At 32.5% G+C, this 15,000-nt stretch overlaps 2 protein-coding genes across 8 annotated transcripts in view; both read left to right on the top strand.

Annotated features, from left to right (window-relative positions):
* The window catches only part of LOC133175055 (glucose-induced degradation protein 4 homolog), a 12,845-nt gene extending 12,515 nt beyond the window's left edge, over positions 1-330 (top strand). The window contains exon 6 of the mRNA XM_061310159.1: positions 13-330. The gene's annotated coding sequence lies outside the window, so the exon portion shown is untranslated. The remainder of the gene's footprint in view (positions 1-12) is intronic.
* A 3,006-nt stretch (positions 331-3,336) lies between these two features.
* LOC133175054 (zinc finger protein ubi-d4-like) overlaps positions 3,337-15,000 on the top strand; it is a 17,404-nt gene continuing 5,740 nt past the window's right edge. The window contains exons 1-8 of one of the 7 annotated variants that reach the window (XM_061310158.1): positions 3,337-3,420; positions 6,048-6,211; positions 7,032-7,154; positions 7,415-7,614; positions 7,893-7,977; positions 10,599-10,619; positions 11,765-11,893; positions 12,726-12,767. In XM_061310158.1, the coding sequence (XP_061166142.1) occupies positions 3,377-3,420; positions 6,048-6,211; positions 7,032-7,154; positions 7,415-7,614; positions 7,893-7,977; positions 10,599-10,619; positions 11,765-11,893; positions 12,726-12,767 (808 nt within the window). In that variant the 5' untranslated portion in view covers positions 3,337-3,376. Of the gene's footprint in view, positions 3,421-6,047; positions 6,212-7,031; positions 7,155-7,411; positions 7,615-7,892; positions 7,978-10,598; positions 10,620-11,764; positions 11,894-12,725; positions 12,768-15,000 lie in introns of all 7 variants that reach the window. The other 6 variants (XM_061310152.1, XM_061310155.1, XM_061310153.1 and 3 more) reach the window with 6 other exon arrangements.

Below are 15,000 nucleotides of genomic sequence, written 5' to 3' on the forward strand. Positions count from 1 at the left end.
TTTTATTTCCAGTTTTGTATAATTTGGTCACTGACAGTTTGCCTGGGACGGCTTTTGGGCTATTCATACAGAGTCTCACTTTAGAGGTGACAGTTTGTCAATGGAAAATAGTGTAGTTAACTGATAGCGACACTATTGTTTGTACACAACGTTGAAAGAGGGTGCGGCTGAGAAAAAAAGTGTCTTTCAATTAAAGAAGAGCAAGCCTTTAAGTTTTTTTAGCATAATGATTTTTTATAACAGTTACATGTATATTAAGGAGAAAATGTTTTTGTTTATATATTTTTTCATGCTGTCATGATATTGTCAATAAAATCTGTTATGAAAGCAGTTATTTTTGCAGACTGATTTATGCATTTCATTAATGAATATACCATTCAGAAATCTTGATAAAATTTGCATTTTTAGTTTTGCTTATTGATATCTGCATGTCCAGTCCAGTTGCCAGTAATAAATACAAAGATGAGTATGATGACATATGCATTATCCAACCTGTGTTTTGGAGTCCTAGGTAACAGGAAAGTTAACTCTCAATTGAAAGAGGAACTTTGAAACTAAGGATTTTGCAAATTATTTTTCTATATCAATGGATCTGATTTCAATTCAATTTCTTGTTGTAATCTAATTCATTAAATATTTCTCCTAAACAATCAGTAGTTTTTCCTAAATTTTCATCCACAGATTTGAGAGGAAATTACTTACTTTTTTTTATTATCTATTAATTTGATAAAAAATGTATTATGTCTGCTTAAATTAAATTTTTGTGGTTGTTTTGTGAGCTTAAAAGCATATGCTGGGAAGAAACAAATTTGATGTGTATACTTGTCAAAACTTGATGTGGAATTTTTTTTTTTAAATTTCCACATTGAGTTTTGACAAGTTTGAAAATAAATTTTTAGATAATTAATATAAATAATATTTTGATATCTATTTTTTTCATGGTGGATATGCTTGTTTAAAGTAATGCTGAATAAAAGTAGAAGTTAAAGTCACATACACGTATGCATGGCATATTTTTGATAAGTTAAGACTAACTAAAATTAAAAAGATCTTTCTATTTGTTTTATTACTTTATATATATAAAGATAGGCCTTTTCTGTAAATTACACAATTTAAATCAATCGCGTTTCATAGATATTCAAGCCCGTAGGAAGCAACTTCAGTTTGGGGGGGGGGGGCACAGCTACATTTTCAGTTGAGGGGGCACTATCAACTACCAAAAATTCCTTGACAAGCAAAAAAAAAAAAAAAGGTCATCAGACTTTTTTTTTTGAGGGGGGACAAGCAAATAACAGCTATGTTTTCTATAGTAAACTATATATCGTCAAAATTAAAAATTATTGGGGGGCACCCCCCCCCCCCAGTTCCTACGGCCATGATATTAGAAATTTAAAACAATAACAGATTTATTTACCGACTCCGCATTTAAATATCAGACACAGTTTAAAGTCAATTTAACAATAGAAACTTGGGGGTATTCAAGTTCAAAATCGGGGAAAATTTTAATTTGAACGTATATAACAAATATGTTCATCTACACTCAATCTTATTTTAAAATTTATTTTATAGCTCAGATATGCCATATATAGCTTTAAGCTAAAGGTATGTGGAGGACCCTTTATTGTATGATTTTTTTTTCATATACTACATGTATGTACTTAATAATTGTTAATATTTGTTGTCTGAAGAATTTGATTTAACATTTTTTTTACTTTGATGGTTAATTGTCATATACTCAGCATACATTGTTTGTAAAATGTATTATTTATATGTTGTTGTGAAAATAAAGAGCTTTTTAGGAAGTGTTACTTAAAAAAATCATGCTTGGTATGGTTATTAATTTTTATACATCCTTTTATTCAAACAGTACTCTATTTATTGTTTTGTATGTATATGCAACTATAACACATACTAGAATGCAATATTTTATTGAGAACAGTGTAAGAATGAAATAGGAAAAGAGAAAGTCTGAAACCATTGGAAAAAATATTCTACAGAAATTTGACATCAATGAATTTGTTATTAGGCAATTTATGCAGAGTAAAACCTGTTTTTTCCTTGAAATTCTCTTTACAGCTTTAAAGTAGGTTGAAAATACTGTAAACCAACTTTTATTTGCGTGCGAGAAATATTCGCGAGTTTCCCGACCTACTTTAACTTGCGAATATTAATCGCTGCGAACCAATTATTTTGCTTTGTATTTTTAGATAATGTTTCCTGAATCGTGAAAATTAATTGTCGCTGATTGATTTCAAACTGACGATTCACGAATAAAAGATGACTCAAAGAATACTTGGCCTACAGTATCCATGAATAAGTTATTAACTATGCAATTTTTGCAGAGCAAAACCCATTTGTTCTTTGAAATTCTCTTTACAATGACACATAGTAATGGGGGGGTTTACCCCTCCCCCCTTTTTTTTCGAAACATTACCTTTTGAAAATGTTCAAAAAAGAGCAGTTGGTCCTCTACTTTTTGTTGCAGTATAGGCAAATCATCCTGTCAGTGAACATTTTTTTTGGGGGGGGGGGGGGGGGCTTGTCAAAGATTTTTCAGGTAAATTTTCAAATATTTTTTCTGGCTCCCCCCAACTTTAATACTTTCAAAAATGATACTACATACCTGTGTCACTTTTTAAAAGGTTAACTGCATGTGTCAGTGATGATTTCCATGACTTTGACGAGCTATTGTTCCCCATGTTTTCCATGAAAATGAAAAATAATTTGGAGAAATGCTTAATTGATCATAATTATGTATGTTTTTGCTTTTATACTTCTTGACATTTCAAAAAAAGCAGTGATTACATGATTATGAATGGTCTGGGCTGTGGATATCGGCTTGGGTAGCTCAGTTGGTAGAGCACCTGACTAGACTAGTGATGCAGGGTTCCTGCATGGGTTTGATTCCCTGTCCAGCCATACTTTTTCTCCTTTCCTGTTACAATTATAATGGACAATGCCTGATCCCCCTATCAAAAATAAAATAGCTATTCCCACCCTTTGGAACCAGGATTATAAAGCTAAGTTATTCTTACATAGGAAATTTTAAAACTTGTGGATTGCATGCATGCAAAGAACAAGACAAATTGATATTCAGGTGACCATCAAGGCCCATGGGCCTAGTTCAGTGATCACTATGAATTGAATAGTGGCAAAAATAAAAGGTTTTTAGATAAGCAGCGATTCTTTTGAAGTACTGGAATACTTGTGAATTGTCAGAGTGAAACAGGAAATACTCTTTCATTCAGGCGTGAAGCTGCGAATGACTTTGCAGGCTAGCTGAAATTGGAATAGTCTAAAGTACGACTTATCTAGCTGAAACAAAAAAACTGGTATCATCAGGAGATATGGTACCAGTTTAGAAAACAAAGACAAGATGGCGATGGATTTCCAAATTGATGTGGAGGTACTCAAAAAATGGTATGCCCATCTACAATAACTGAGTTATATTCAACATTTTTATAGCTAGCGGGGAATTGGTGAAATTAAAATATTGTTTCCATTTTGTAACTACTGTGACATGGTTTGTATCAGGTACCTGATTTTTTTTTTGTCTAAAATATACATTGAACACCCAATTCTCATGATATCGCGGGACCGTTGTATCGCAGTATTTCCCAAATATTAGGATATATAGCACATATTCTTTATGTTAATGGACTGTCTTTCTGTTGTCTGATTGCCTGGAACACATACATGTGACAGAACTGAAAAATCACAACTGGAGATTTGAAATTTTTCAGCTGGAGTTTGGGTCTCAAAGCTGGAGATTTTTTATCGACATTTTTTCAAATCGCAAAAGACCATCCAACCCCCAAAATTCAGGAAAAAATACCTTCTCCCAGTTTATTCTTTACAAATTTTATTTTATAAAGTTGTTGTTTAGTTTTAAGAAAAATATGATAAAATTTTTATTCAAATGAAGTGAAATTAAGTATTCAAAATGAAATCAACTCATTTCCTAGTAAATTAATTAAGAGTTAACAGCATCATTAAAACATTGGATAAAATTTTATTTTTTGATGTAGTATTGATATATCAACTAGTAAGTGAAGTAAAACATAGCTAGGTTTTATGTTACAAATTCTATGCATGTCAGTAATTTGTTTTTAAATAGAATATGTACAGATGAAAAAAAGTACCCTCTAAAAAAATAAACAAATTAGAGTCAGGTATATTTTAGCAACACCCTGTAGTGTGATCTATTTTTAACTAAAGTGTGACCTACATTATAACTGTATCTTTTAATGACCAAAGCAGCATTAGAAGATGGCAACTGTGTATTTTAGCAACTAATTACAATGTTTTGCATTCAGTAATAAACATCAATGGTCTTTTATCAAGTTGATATATCACTAATTTTTACAACATAATTATACGACCTCAGGTTGATTCCTACGAAGCCTAACGTTACCTCCGCTGTGAAAATTTATTGCACTGGCGCGTTCTTATCTCAATTTCTTTTCATTCTGAGCAATTATGTGAAAGACGATCAAAATAAAATTTGAAAATAATATTTAATTTGAAGAATTTTAAAACACGGAAGATTTAAAAATTAATCGGGAGGGGCGGAAGGGGGGTGAAATATCGGGAGATTTTGTCTCCCGCCGGAAGAATCACATGTATGGGAACACACGGGGGTGGGGTGGGGTGTTACTTTCATTTCCCCAGAGTTTCGCTCTTGTGTAAATTATAAGAAGTAAGTAAGATTAGAATGAGTGCATATTGTTGATGATACGATGAACATAAATTATAAAAAGATTTATGACACCTTTGCATAATTACCAGTATCTGCTACAAAGACGGCGGCTTAGAGAGACGTGTAGAATTTGGAACACGTGTTGGTGATGTGATGCAGGGAAATAAACAATAAATAGCACATAACTTGTTTTGTAACAATGCATATATATCTACTATTGACCCTTGGTGTTTTTCTACTTTGTTCCGATTTATTTATTCTCGCTTGCACTCGATAGATTACCATATTTTTACATAATCAGTTTTGTTTACTGGACCGACATTTAGTAAAGCCACACTTCTGGTGCAGAAGTCACCTAAGTATATGACGTCTATTTGGGTACTACATCATGATTTACATTGGTAACATTGGGTATCCGGTGAAAATAGTATATATATATATATATATATATATATATATATATATATATATATATATATATATATATATATATATATATATACATGTATATATGTATATATATATATATATATATATACATGTATATATATATACATATATATACCAAGATTTACCAGTTGGAGACGGGGGATGAGTTGTGGTTACACACATACTTGAGGGATCGGAAATTTGAAACCAGAAAATGTAAGTTTGGGCAACAGTTCCATCAGACACCAAACATAACAAAAACTTAACAGTAATAAACAGTCTGTTGGGTGCCATTCATTTTAAGCCACCCTTTTCCTTCTGTTAAGTTCGTCTTCCATAATCATAAATGAACCAACTAAGATTAATTGGGTATTAAAATATATTTCATACTGTACCAATCTCAATAATTCTCTCAAATAAATTTATTGAAACTTGTAAAAATATTATTTTATTGACAACAGTATTTTTACATTGAAAGTCTCGGGTATGCTACACCTGTTTAAGACCCTCTAGACTATTGAGTAAATTTGAAATCAAATGTTGAATATAAATTATGGATGGATGCTGAATATGAATTAATTTTCTAGATTGTTAAGACAGGCCATTAGAGCCATCAAATGATAAACTGTAAAAAAAAAAAAAAAAATAAAAAAAAAAAATTAAGTTGATTGTGTTTTTGACAAAGTAGATTGTGTGTAATGGCAAATAAAGCCAATGACAGTTTGAGGTCCCTGATGAAAGTAACAATTCTTGACAATACACAAAATCAGAGTTAGTTACCTAGTAGCTGTTTTACTAACTTACATCATTCAACATTTAACCAGGTACTATTGACAACACTAGCATACACACAATGCAAGTAAACATTTTTATAGTGACAATGTGCCAGAAATCATTTAATGGTGAATCTTTTTTTCAGTATGGGAGGTGATTCCTTATACAAAGAGGCAATAGAGCACACAGCCAGCTTGAACATGAGGATGGGGATAGAGCGGAAACTGAGACTGCCATTCCTGGACTCTCAGACGGGGGTAGCACAGAGTCATACCTCCCTGTGGCATCCATACAAAGATAGACTACCAGGTCTGTAATAAAAGCATGTAACACAGGTTAGCTGATCACACTCAGGGGAAGTTACTCTAGATAGTTGCATTAAAACATATTTTATAATCTAGAGATTATCTGTGTTTAATTTTGAAAATTGTAAATTTTGACAAAAACTTTCCACAGGAGGAATAATAAACATTTTAAAAAGTTTTGTAGGAGTAATTTTCATATCAAATGAAAAAAAAACAAATTAGCACAATTTTTAAACAGGTTTTCTGTTGGAAAAATCCAGTTATTGAAATGGTGAAAATAGTGGGCAGCTGCCAACTGGGTACATCATTTGTCTGGATAACTCCTTCTAGTTTTCAAGATTGGAAGTTTTTATTTTGCAGAACAATTAGACATATATCAGGGATGTGCATGGTACTTGGATTTTGGAGAAAAAAAAAACAAAAAAAAACACCCCCTCCCCCTAAATTGACCAAAAAGTGAGGGGGCCAACTTCCCAAATTAATCTGACAAGCAAAAAAAAAAAAAAATCAACGGTCAAAATCCTGGAATTTGCCAGTGCTCGACCTTACTGCAACAAAAAGTGGGGATGCCAACCAGCATATAAAGGAAAATTTACTATAGCAGAATACTATACTGAGAAAAAGTAGGGGGCAGAGCCCTCCCACATTCTATGGGCCTGGTCACTTTGACAGCTTTGCCCTTGTTAATGGAAGTTGTCTGTAAATTTTTGTCCATAATATGTACACTATGAAAGATTTAAAAAAAAATGAGAATGTAAAAATTGTTTGAAAAATGTTTCAAATTATCTGTATTTTTAATCTAGCTAGTCAGTTTCTTTGTGCAGGTCAGTCATATGGACAGCTTTATTCATACCCAGCCAACAGATGGAAAAAGAAGAAACGACTAGCGTTCATGAATACAGAGAGTCGCACAAACAAGGCCAGTGATATTGAGACTGGAGAGTCAGGTACATATTTATGATTGGTAGCTGAGTTTTTAAAAACTACATTTGACGTTTATTCAATTGTAGGTCATAAAATGTATATTCTTGTAAAATACTTTCACTGTAAATAATGGGGGGGGGATAAACTTTTCCATGGACATATCTTTGGGGGGTATAATTTAATATACACATACCATCATATTTGACATAACTTTATCATGAATGATGTGATACACTTTTCATTTTTTCTTCAACTCTCTCTTTGTGTGTTATACACCTAGTAGATATGCATCAGATAAACACAGTGGAGAACCCAGCAATATGTAAGGAAGAGGAAGGAGAAAAATTCAGTGAAACCAGCAAAGACCGATGGTACGATGATTTTGACAACCTAAGTGAGCCTCCAGATGCAGGAGAAATGGTGGATGATCAATCTGACATCAGCGACTATGAAGAGACCTACATCAAAAGGAAGAAAAAGAAGGTCCGTCTTGAGATTTCTGTAACTACATACATTTGTATTATAAATCATGTTGATATAAGTTGATGTTAATGCATTTAAATGTGGTTAAAATCATTGATTTAAAGTACAATGTGAAAAAGAAATTGTCTTGATGTTACTGATATACATACATGTATATAGTTTACATCCCCCCCCCTTTTTAACCTAAGAGTGGTAAGGGGGCTGTGCATTATCAGGACACATGTCTAATCAATGGATTAGCAGACCAGTTGATTTCTAATCCTTATTTGTAATGATAGGGTACAGGACGTGGCAGGAAGAAGAATACGGAGAAGGAGCCGCCTCAGATTACAGAGGATAAAGACAAGCCATACTCTTGTGAAGGTCAGAATCAAAGTCACAGATTACTCCTTATCAGGAGTTTGCTATTTGCTTTCAATCTGTTTGTAGAGATTCAGTTCTTTTATTTTTGCTTGACTTTTCCATTTAGACATTTTGTTAAATGACACTCTTAGACTGTGTCTTGAATTTACACATCATGTTTATAAGCTCACCAGAGACGAAGGCTCAAGTGAGCTTTTCTGATCGAAATTTGTCTGTCGTCATTTTCGTAAACTTTTCACATTTTCATCTTCTTCTCAAGAACCACTGGGCTAATTTCAACCAAACTTGCCACAAAGTATCCGTGGGTAACGGGATTCAAGTTTGTTCAAATGAAGGACCATGCCTTCTTCCAAGGGGAGATAATTATGAATTTGTGAAAAATTAATGGCATCATTTAAAAATCTTCTTCTCAAGAACCACAGTTCTTGAAAAAATGAAACTGATATGGAACCATCTTCAGGTAGTGTAGATTCAAATTTGTTCAAATCATGACACCTTGGGGTAGGGTGGGGCCACAATGGGTGATCAAAGTTTTACATAGGAATATATAAGAAAATTCTTAAAAAGTCCTTTCAAGAACAGCAAAGCCATGATAGATCATATTTATATGGAAGCATCCTCAGGTAGTGTAGATTCAAATTTGTTCAAATCATGACCCTCAGGGGTAGGGTGGGGCCACAATGGGTGATCAAAATTTTACATAGGAATACATTGGAAAAAATTTTACATAGGAATACATAGGAAAAATATTTAAAAATCTTCTCAAGAACAGCAAAGCCATGATTGGTCATATTTATATGGAAGCATCCTCAGGTAGTGTAGATTCAAGTTTCTTAAAATCATGACCCCTCAGGGGTAGGGTGGGGCCACAATGGGCGATCAAAGTTTTACATAGGAATACATAGTAAAATTTTTAAAAATCTTCTTCTCAAGAACAGCAAAGCCATGATTAGTCATATTTAAATGGAACCATGCTCAGGTTGTGTAGATTCAAATTTGTTCAAATCATGAGAATAGAGGGGCCATAATAGGGGATCATAGTTATACAAAGGAATACAAAGGATATATCATTAAAAATGTTCTTCTTAAGAACAGCAAGGCCATTATTTGTCATATTAATTCAAAAGCATCCCTATGAAGTATAGATTCAAGTTAGCTCAAATCAACCCCCTCCCCCCCCCCCCCCCCCCTTCAACCACTTTTATATTTAAACTTTTCAAGAACTGATTTCTGCTTTTTCCTAGACAGAGTGCTGAGGTGAGCGATGTGGCCCCTGGGCCTCAAGTTTTTATGTACAGCTGTATTCAGAAAAAAAAACCCTGGTATATTCTTGTTTGACAAGTATGGTTTAGAATGTGAATATTCTCTTAAAGATATACACGCTATATAAACGCGGTTTTTTATGTGAAACAAAATGATTAAAGATTTGAGAAACATGTAGTGTAATAAAAAATAATTACTTTCCACAAAGTTTTACTAAGTAAGTCATTGTAATTACAAAACAATTAAGCAAGATCTGCAATTAAGAATTCATCCTATTCATATGAATACCAGGTATTGATGAAGGAAGTGCTTAAACAGTATATAGACATGCATGTCCGCGGGAAATCATAGACAACGAGGTACGTTGCATTTTGTCTACAATTTTGAATAAAAGTTAATATCTGTCATTACAGACTAGATGGTTAATACTGGTTGTTTTCAAAGATAAGTATCTTTAAGCATAAAACATTTGCCATCCATGTCAAAAGTTATTTTGTATACCAAACGGCCTACCTCATTTTCTTTACGCCATTTTTGTTTATCAATCTAAAAGTAGCGACGGTGTCACATGATGCATGAATTTAAATAGAGGCATTACTTTCCTAGTAGGATAATAAATAATTATAATTTGAGATTTTTATAATGAGTTCATTTCAGATTTTGTAATCTACAATATTTTCGTAACTTCATTTGGTAAACAAAATAAATAAATTTCCCACTTTATTTTTAACCGACGCAAGTTATAGTGTGTATATCTTTAAGTTTATCTTGAAGAATTACTCTAAAAGATGGCTAAGAAAAAAAATTGTTCTTGAAACATGGATTTCATTAATTAGTCTTACCTTAAGAGACTTAGACAAATCTTAACAGTCATCAAATTTTTAGTAATACATACCCATGTAATATTGTAAAATGGCTACTTGATTAGTACATGTCTGTTAAGATTGAACTTCTTTAATATAGCATGTTATGACTTTTCTACTATAACTCTGAGTTAATTGCATTTCACCCATTTATCCAACAACTGAAGACCTGAGCATGGAGAACTACAAACTGATTATACAGCGTCATTACGATGTCTATCTTAACTTCCTCCTCTTACACACTGCACAAACAGCTGACTGGTTTTTCAGACTTTTTGCACAGATTGATTTGCACATTGAAAAAATGATTTGTAATTCCTACAACACACAGAAAATAACATAAAGTAATTATTTAAAACACTGTGGGTCCATGATGAAATGTGATGAGGTGATTAATTGCTAATGGGCATGTGTTGTACAGTAAGATATAAGCCCATTGAACAGGTAAGAAGTAAAAGACAGGCTGTCAGGTGTAACTATAATACCTTGTTACAGGACGGACAAAGTCATGGAAAGGTGATGACTGCATGGAGATTTTTGTGCTTTTTTGTTTTATACTGCACACAGTTAATCACCTTTGTACTGGAGAGTGGGTCGTGCAGACAGATGCATGCCAATACTGAGACTGTAACAGTTCCCTGTGTCCAACTTTAATCTGCTAGTCTGGCATCTTCCTAAGGAATGACTGCGTAGTTTAACATGCTTCTCTGTCAGATAATCTAGCAGAGTGAAAAAACTTTAAACATTAAGAATGGGTTTCCAGACCATGAATATTATTTTATTATTCTCTTCTTGGTCAGAATTGACCATAAAGAGCCTCAGTATTTCTTTTGAAACATAATTGAATGATACTTACACTTAAGTTTGGAGCAAAATGCCATTTAAAACTACATGATAATACCTTGAAAGGAAAAGTATTGGTGAAATGTATATGCATGGAACTTTCACTGCAGCAAAAATCTGTCTAAAATACTGGCAGAAACTTAACACACACTTAAAAAAAAGTTGCTGGCTTTTTATGATTGCTAAAGAATAATTTCTGTAAAACATTTATTAATTGAAATTGCACACTCTTTGCAAATTTTCTTGCAAGCACATACTATGTACATGTATCTAAAACATTTTTTTTTTCTGTATTTGACATTTGTGTAAATCTGCTTTTCATATTTAATACTTTGTGTTTTGTTGTACATTCTGAGCTTTTCATAAGCTTCTTGATAGTTCAGGAGAACAGCTAGGCAACATGGAGCTTGCTTCCAAAAAAAAAAAAAAAACTGCTTACAGTGGAGATATGTTTTGTATTCAAATCATACAATATCCCCATTATAATTGTGCATTAAATGTGTTTTATATAACATCGAAGGAAAAGAGTAGATTTTTCTTCAAAAAATATTAAGGGTATGGTAATTTGTTTTTGTTTCTTTTTGTACATTTCTGTATGCTGTACTTTTTTAAAAAAAAAAATCGTTTTTAGGGTGAAAAAATTATATAATTTTTTTCTCTTTAATTCATTTGCCAAATTAGGTATAAAACACTTAGGATTGATTGAAAGTCTACAGAAATCAACAAGTTAAAGTGTAATAAATAGTACAAGAGTAGATGCATTGAGTACTGTATGTAATGACCTGTTGTTGACTAGCTGTTCTATTTCTGATGGACAGCTTGTGGGGCTAGATACAAGACAAGACCAGGTCTACAGTACCATTACAATCATTTCCATAACGGCATGATCGACGATGAAACGGTTCCCTCACCTAAGCCCCCCGCCCGGGCCTCCGGTCGGAATGCCGGTTTGTATTTCTAAACGCTGTGTCATGTTATGTGGCATGCACAATCACACTAATTCCATGTCATTAGGCAACTAGTTTTTTTATGCATCAGTTCTATATAAATAACAAAGGTGTTCACTAAGGGGTAAGGGAGGAAGGATTATAAAAAGGGATTAATACGATGTAAATATATCTGTAGATATGAAAGTACACGTAATACAATGTACGCATGTCTGTAGATATGAAAGGCCATGAAAAATTCTTCACTACTTATATTTTTATGTAAATTAACCTGTTGTATTAACAATTTATAAGTTTGTGGGAAAGCATATGTGTTTATTAATTTCAACAGTACAGATAATGAGAAATAAAACTGATGTATAAACAACTAGTTCCATCCATTTTATTGTGTTAGCTTAAACTGCTTCATATCCCAATAACAGACAACCTTAATGCTTACTCATTCTAGGAACGGGAAATAATTCTTTTTTAAGATATGTGTATATACACTTTACGTAGGATTATAAAATTAATATTTTGTGAAACATTTTATTTACAAAAGTTAAGGTAAACTAACAGCACATGGCTTTGAAAATTGTGATATGTATCCATAGCTCTTTTTCTGTACAATTTTTAATGTACTTTTCCCCCCATCATTGTCTTTTATAGTAATATGCATGCTTCAATATACAGAAATTGACACAATTTTGCAATATTGTATACTCTGTTGAGTACATGTATTTTGTATATCCTATTTTTGTGGTTTATGTCTGGTCATTTTGCATGCCGTTTTGTGTGTAACAATTTGAGACCGTTTTAGATGTAGACGATTAATTCGCCGTTTTTGTTTCAGTCATTAAGTCCCTGGTTGCTTCCTCATCTGGTACCGCGTCAGGTATTTGTAAGGCTGGCTATGGTTGTAGCGTTTTCTAAAATTACTCACATTATAAACAGCATCTTGATTGTTCTTTGTAAATCAGATCATACAGAACACATTATACTGCACCGTAACCCACACAGATATTTCCTATTTAACAACTACTAGATAGGCACTCTGACAGAAAATTCCAACTTCTATAGATGATGTAAGGGCTCAATCAGGCAGTATTTCTTTAACAAGAACTTTACATTTTTTCACTCACCGTTACTCAGCATCAGAAGTTTGATATTGACTCCATTCTGTTATCATTGTATAATCATCACCGTTACTTTACATGTAAAAGAAAGTTAACTATGTAGTATAATTGTGTATTATAATGACACGTGTACCAAACAGAAATTCCAGCACTATGACTTGCTATTAACATCATATGCTCTACAAAAATTAAAATGATGAAAAAAATGAGGTTTGAATAATATTTACTGGTTTTTAGCTACACTAGTTAAGACCAGCAGAGGTGACGTGTTTGTCGTCTGTCTGTCTGTAAAGAAAGTTCTTCTACAGTTTTGGTCTCTTTTAAATGAAATTTGTTACATGCATGAAGATACATAATTCAGTATATTTTGTTTTGATATGTACTGTTGCCATGGTTACAAGAATACAATTTTGTATAAAATTCTTTCAAAATGCTACTCTTCCTAAAGTTTTGGTTAGATTTCAATAAAATCTTGGTGCGCCAAATAAACTATATCTAGACTCAGAATTCTTTTCATTTTTTTCAATTTTTTTTTAATTTCGATAAATAAATGTTTCCATGGTTACTTAGTACGAGGGTAGAAAACATCAGGACACTTTCTCACAGATTTAATTCTGGGAATGTATAAAATAAAAAGTGTGTCAAGTTTAAATGCAACTTTTGTACGAATATAAGTACAAAGCAGTATAGAGCTACAGTTTCATCAGAAACTTTTTTTTTAATTGTTTAATCCATTAAATTAAATATTTACAGTGTATGTGTGCATTTTGTTTGATGAATTCTAACAGGAAAGAAATTTACACTTGCCAACAACACATTTTGAATTTGAACATTTTATTCAAGACAAGGAATTCTGTAAATATATTCAAATACTTAATGAAAACAACAGTTTTTGTACATTTACGATTTATACTAATAATACTATACAGTTATGGACTCGCTTGGTGGTTAATATGGTTTGATATTCCCCAGAAAATATCAATGTTGACCTTGGCCATTATTATATGTTTCTTAGACTAGTGAATATCAAACCATATTCACCACCAAAACAGTCCATAATTGTTTTATTATAGTCAGAATTTGAAAAAATAAGACAAAAAGGCTGCATGACAACAACATTTTCATAAACAAACTTGTCGCAGAAAGATTTAAAAATGTCCAGATTACAAGTTATAACTTCTGTGTTTTCTTTTCGTAGTACGTAAGACATCATTTCTCGGTGAAATGTTTTGATATTAATCTTGGGATAGGCTTGCCTAATGTTTTTCCTGCATAAATAAACAGCTGGCTCCAGCTGTTTCAGCAATTATTTACATGACTTAGGTGTTGATTGTGATGCCACAATTGCAGCTGCACACACGTTGACCCTCCAGTGAATACGGCCTCAAATCCAGTGAATATGTAGTGTTATGAACCGTTTGAGTTTGTATAGATTATATGTTACGAACTATAAATCGAATATATAATAAACCAGTATACAGTAACGAGGAATAATATTTCATGAAAAAGCATGGATATAGTGCATGTAAAGAGTTGTCAAAGTAGAATTCGATGTCCTACATTGTAAACTGTGGCAGTATGTAGGTTAATTAGCTTATTGGGCTTGGAGAAAAGTGAAAATTTTGTTTGAAATATGACAGAAAGTTATCATGCTTGAACATATAATGTATACAAAAACTTATTAATAAGATAAAAAAATATATGATTATGCTTTTAGTTGTCAGAAGTCCCATGTGGATTTTTCTAAAAATCATGCAATGCAGCTTTGTGAATGCTAGAGAAATGTGCATTGAAAGAAGGCAAACTGCTTTTATTTTTCACAATGCAATACAAACAAAAAATACTTATTTTGTATGAAATAGAAATCCCTGGGTTTCTTGTACATAATACTAGACAATGCATTTCAGAATGGACCCAGTTATAAAATCATTTTAAGATAAATCTTGTGTGTGACTGTTAATTTTTGTGAACAATCCAGCGTGTTGTTGGGGT

This window comes from Saccostrea echinata, unplaced genomic scaffold, assembly GCF_033153115.1.
Source record: "Saccostrea echinata isolate AGI-Se365-2 ecotype Australia unplaced genomic scaffold, CSIRO_AGI_Sech_v1 ptg000060l, whole genome shotgun sequence".
In the NCBI taxonomy this organism is placed as follows: Eukaryota; Metazoa; Mollusca; class Bivalvia; order Ostreida; family Ostreidae; genus Saccostrea; species Saccostrea echinata.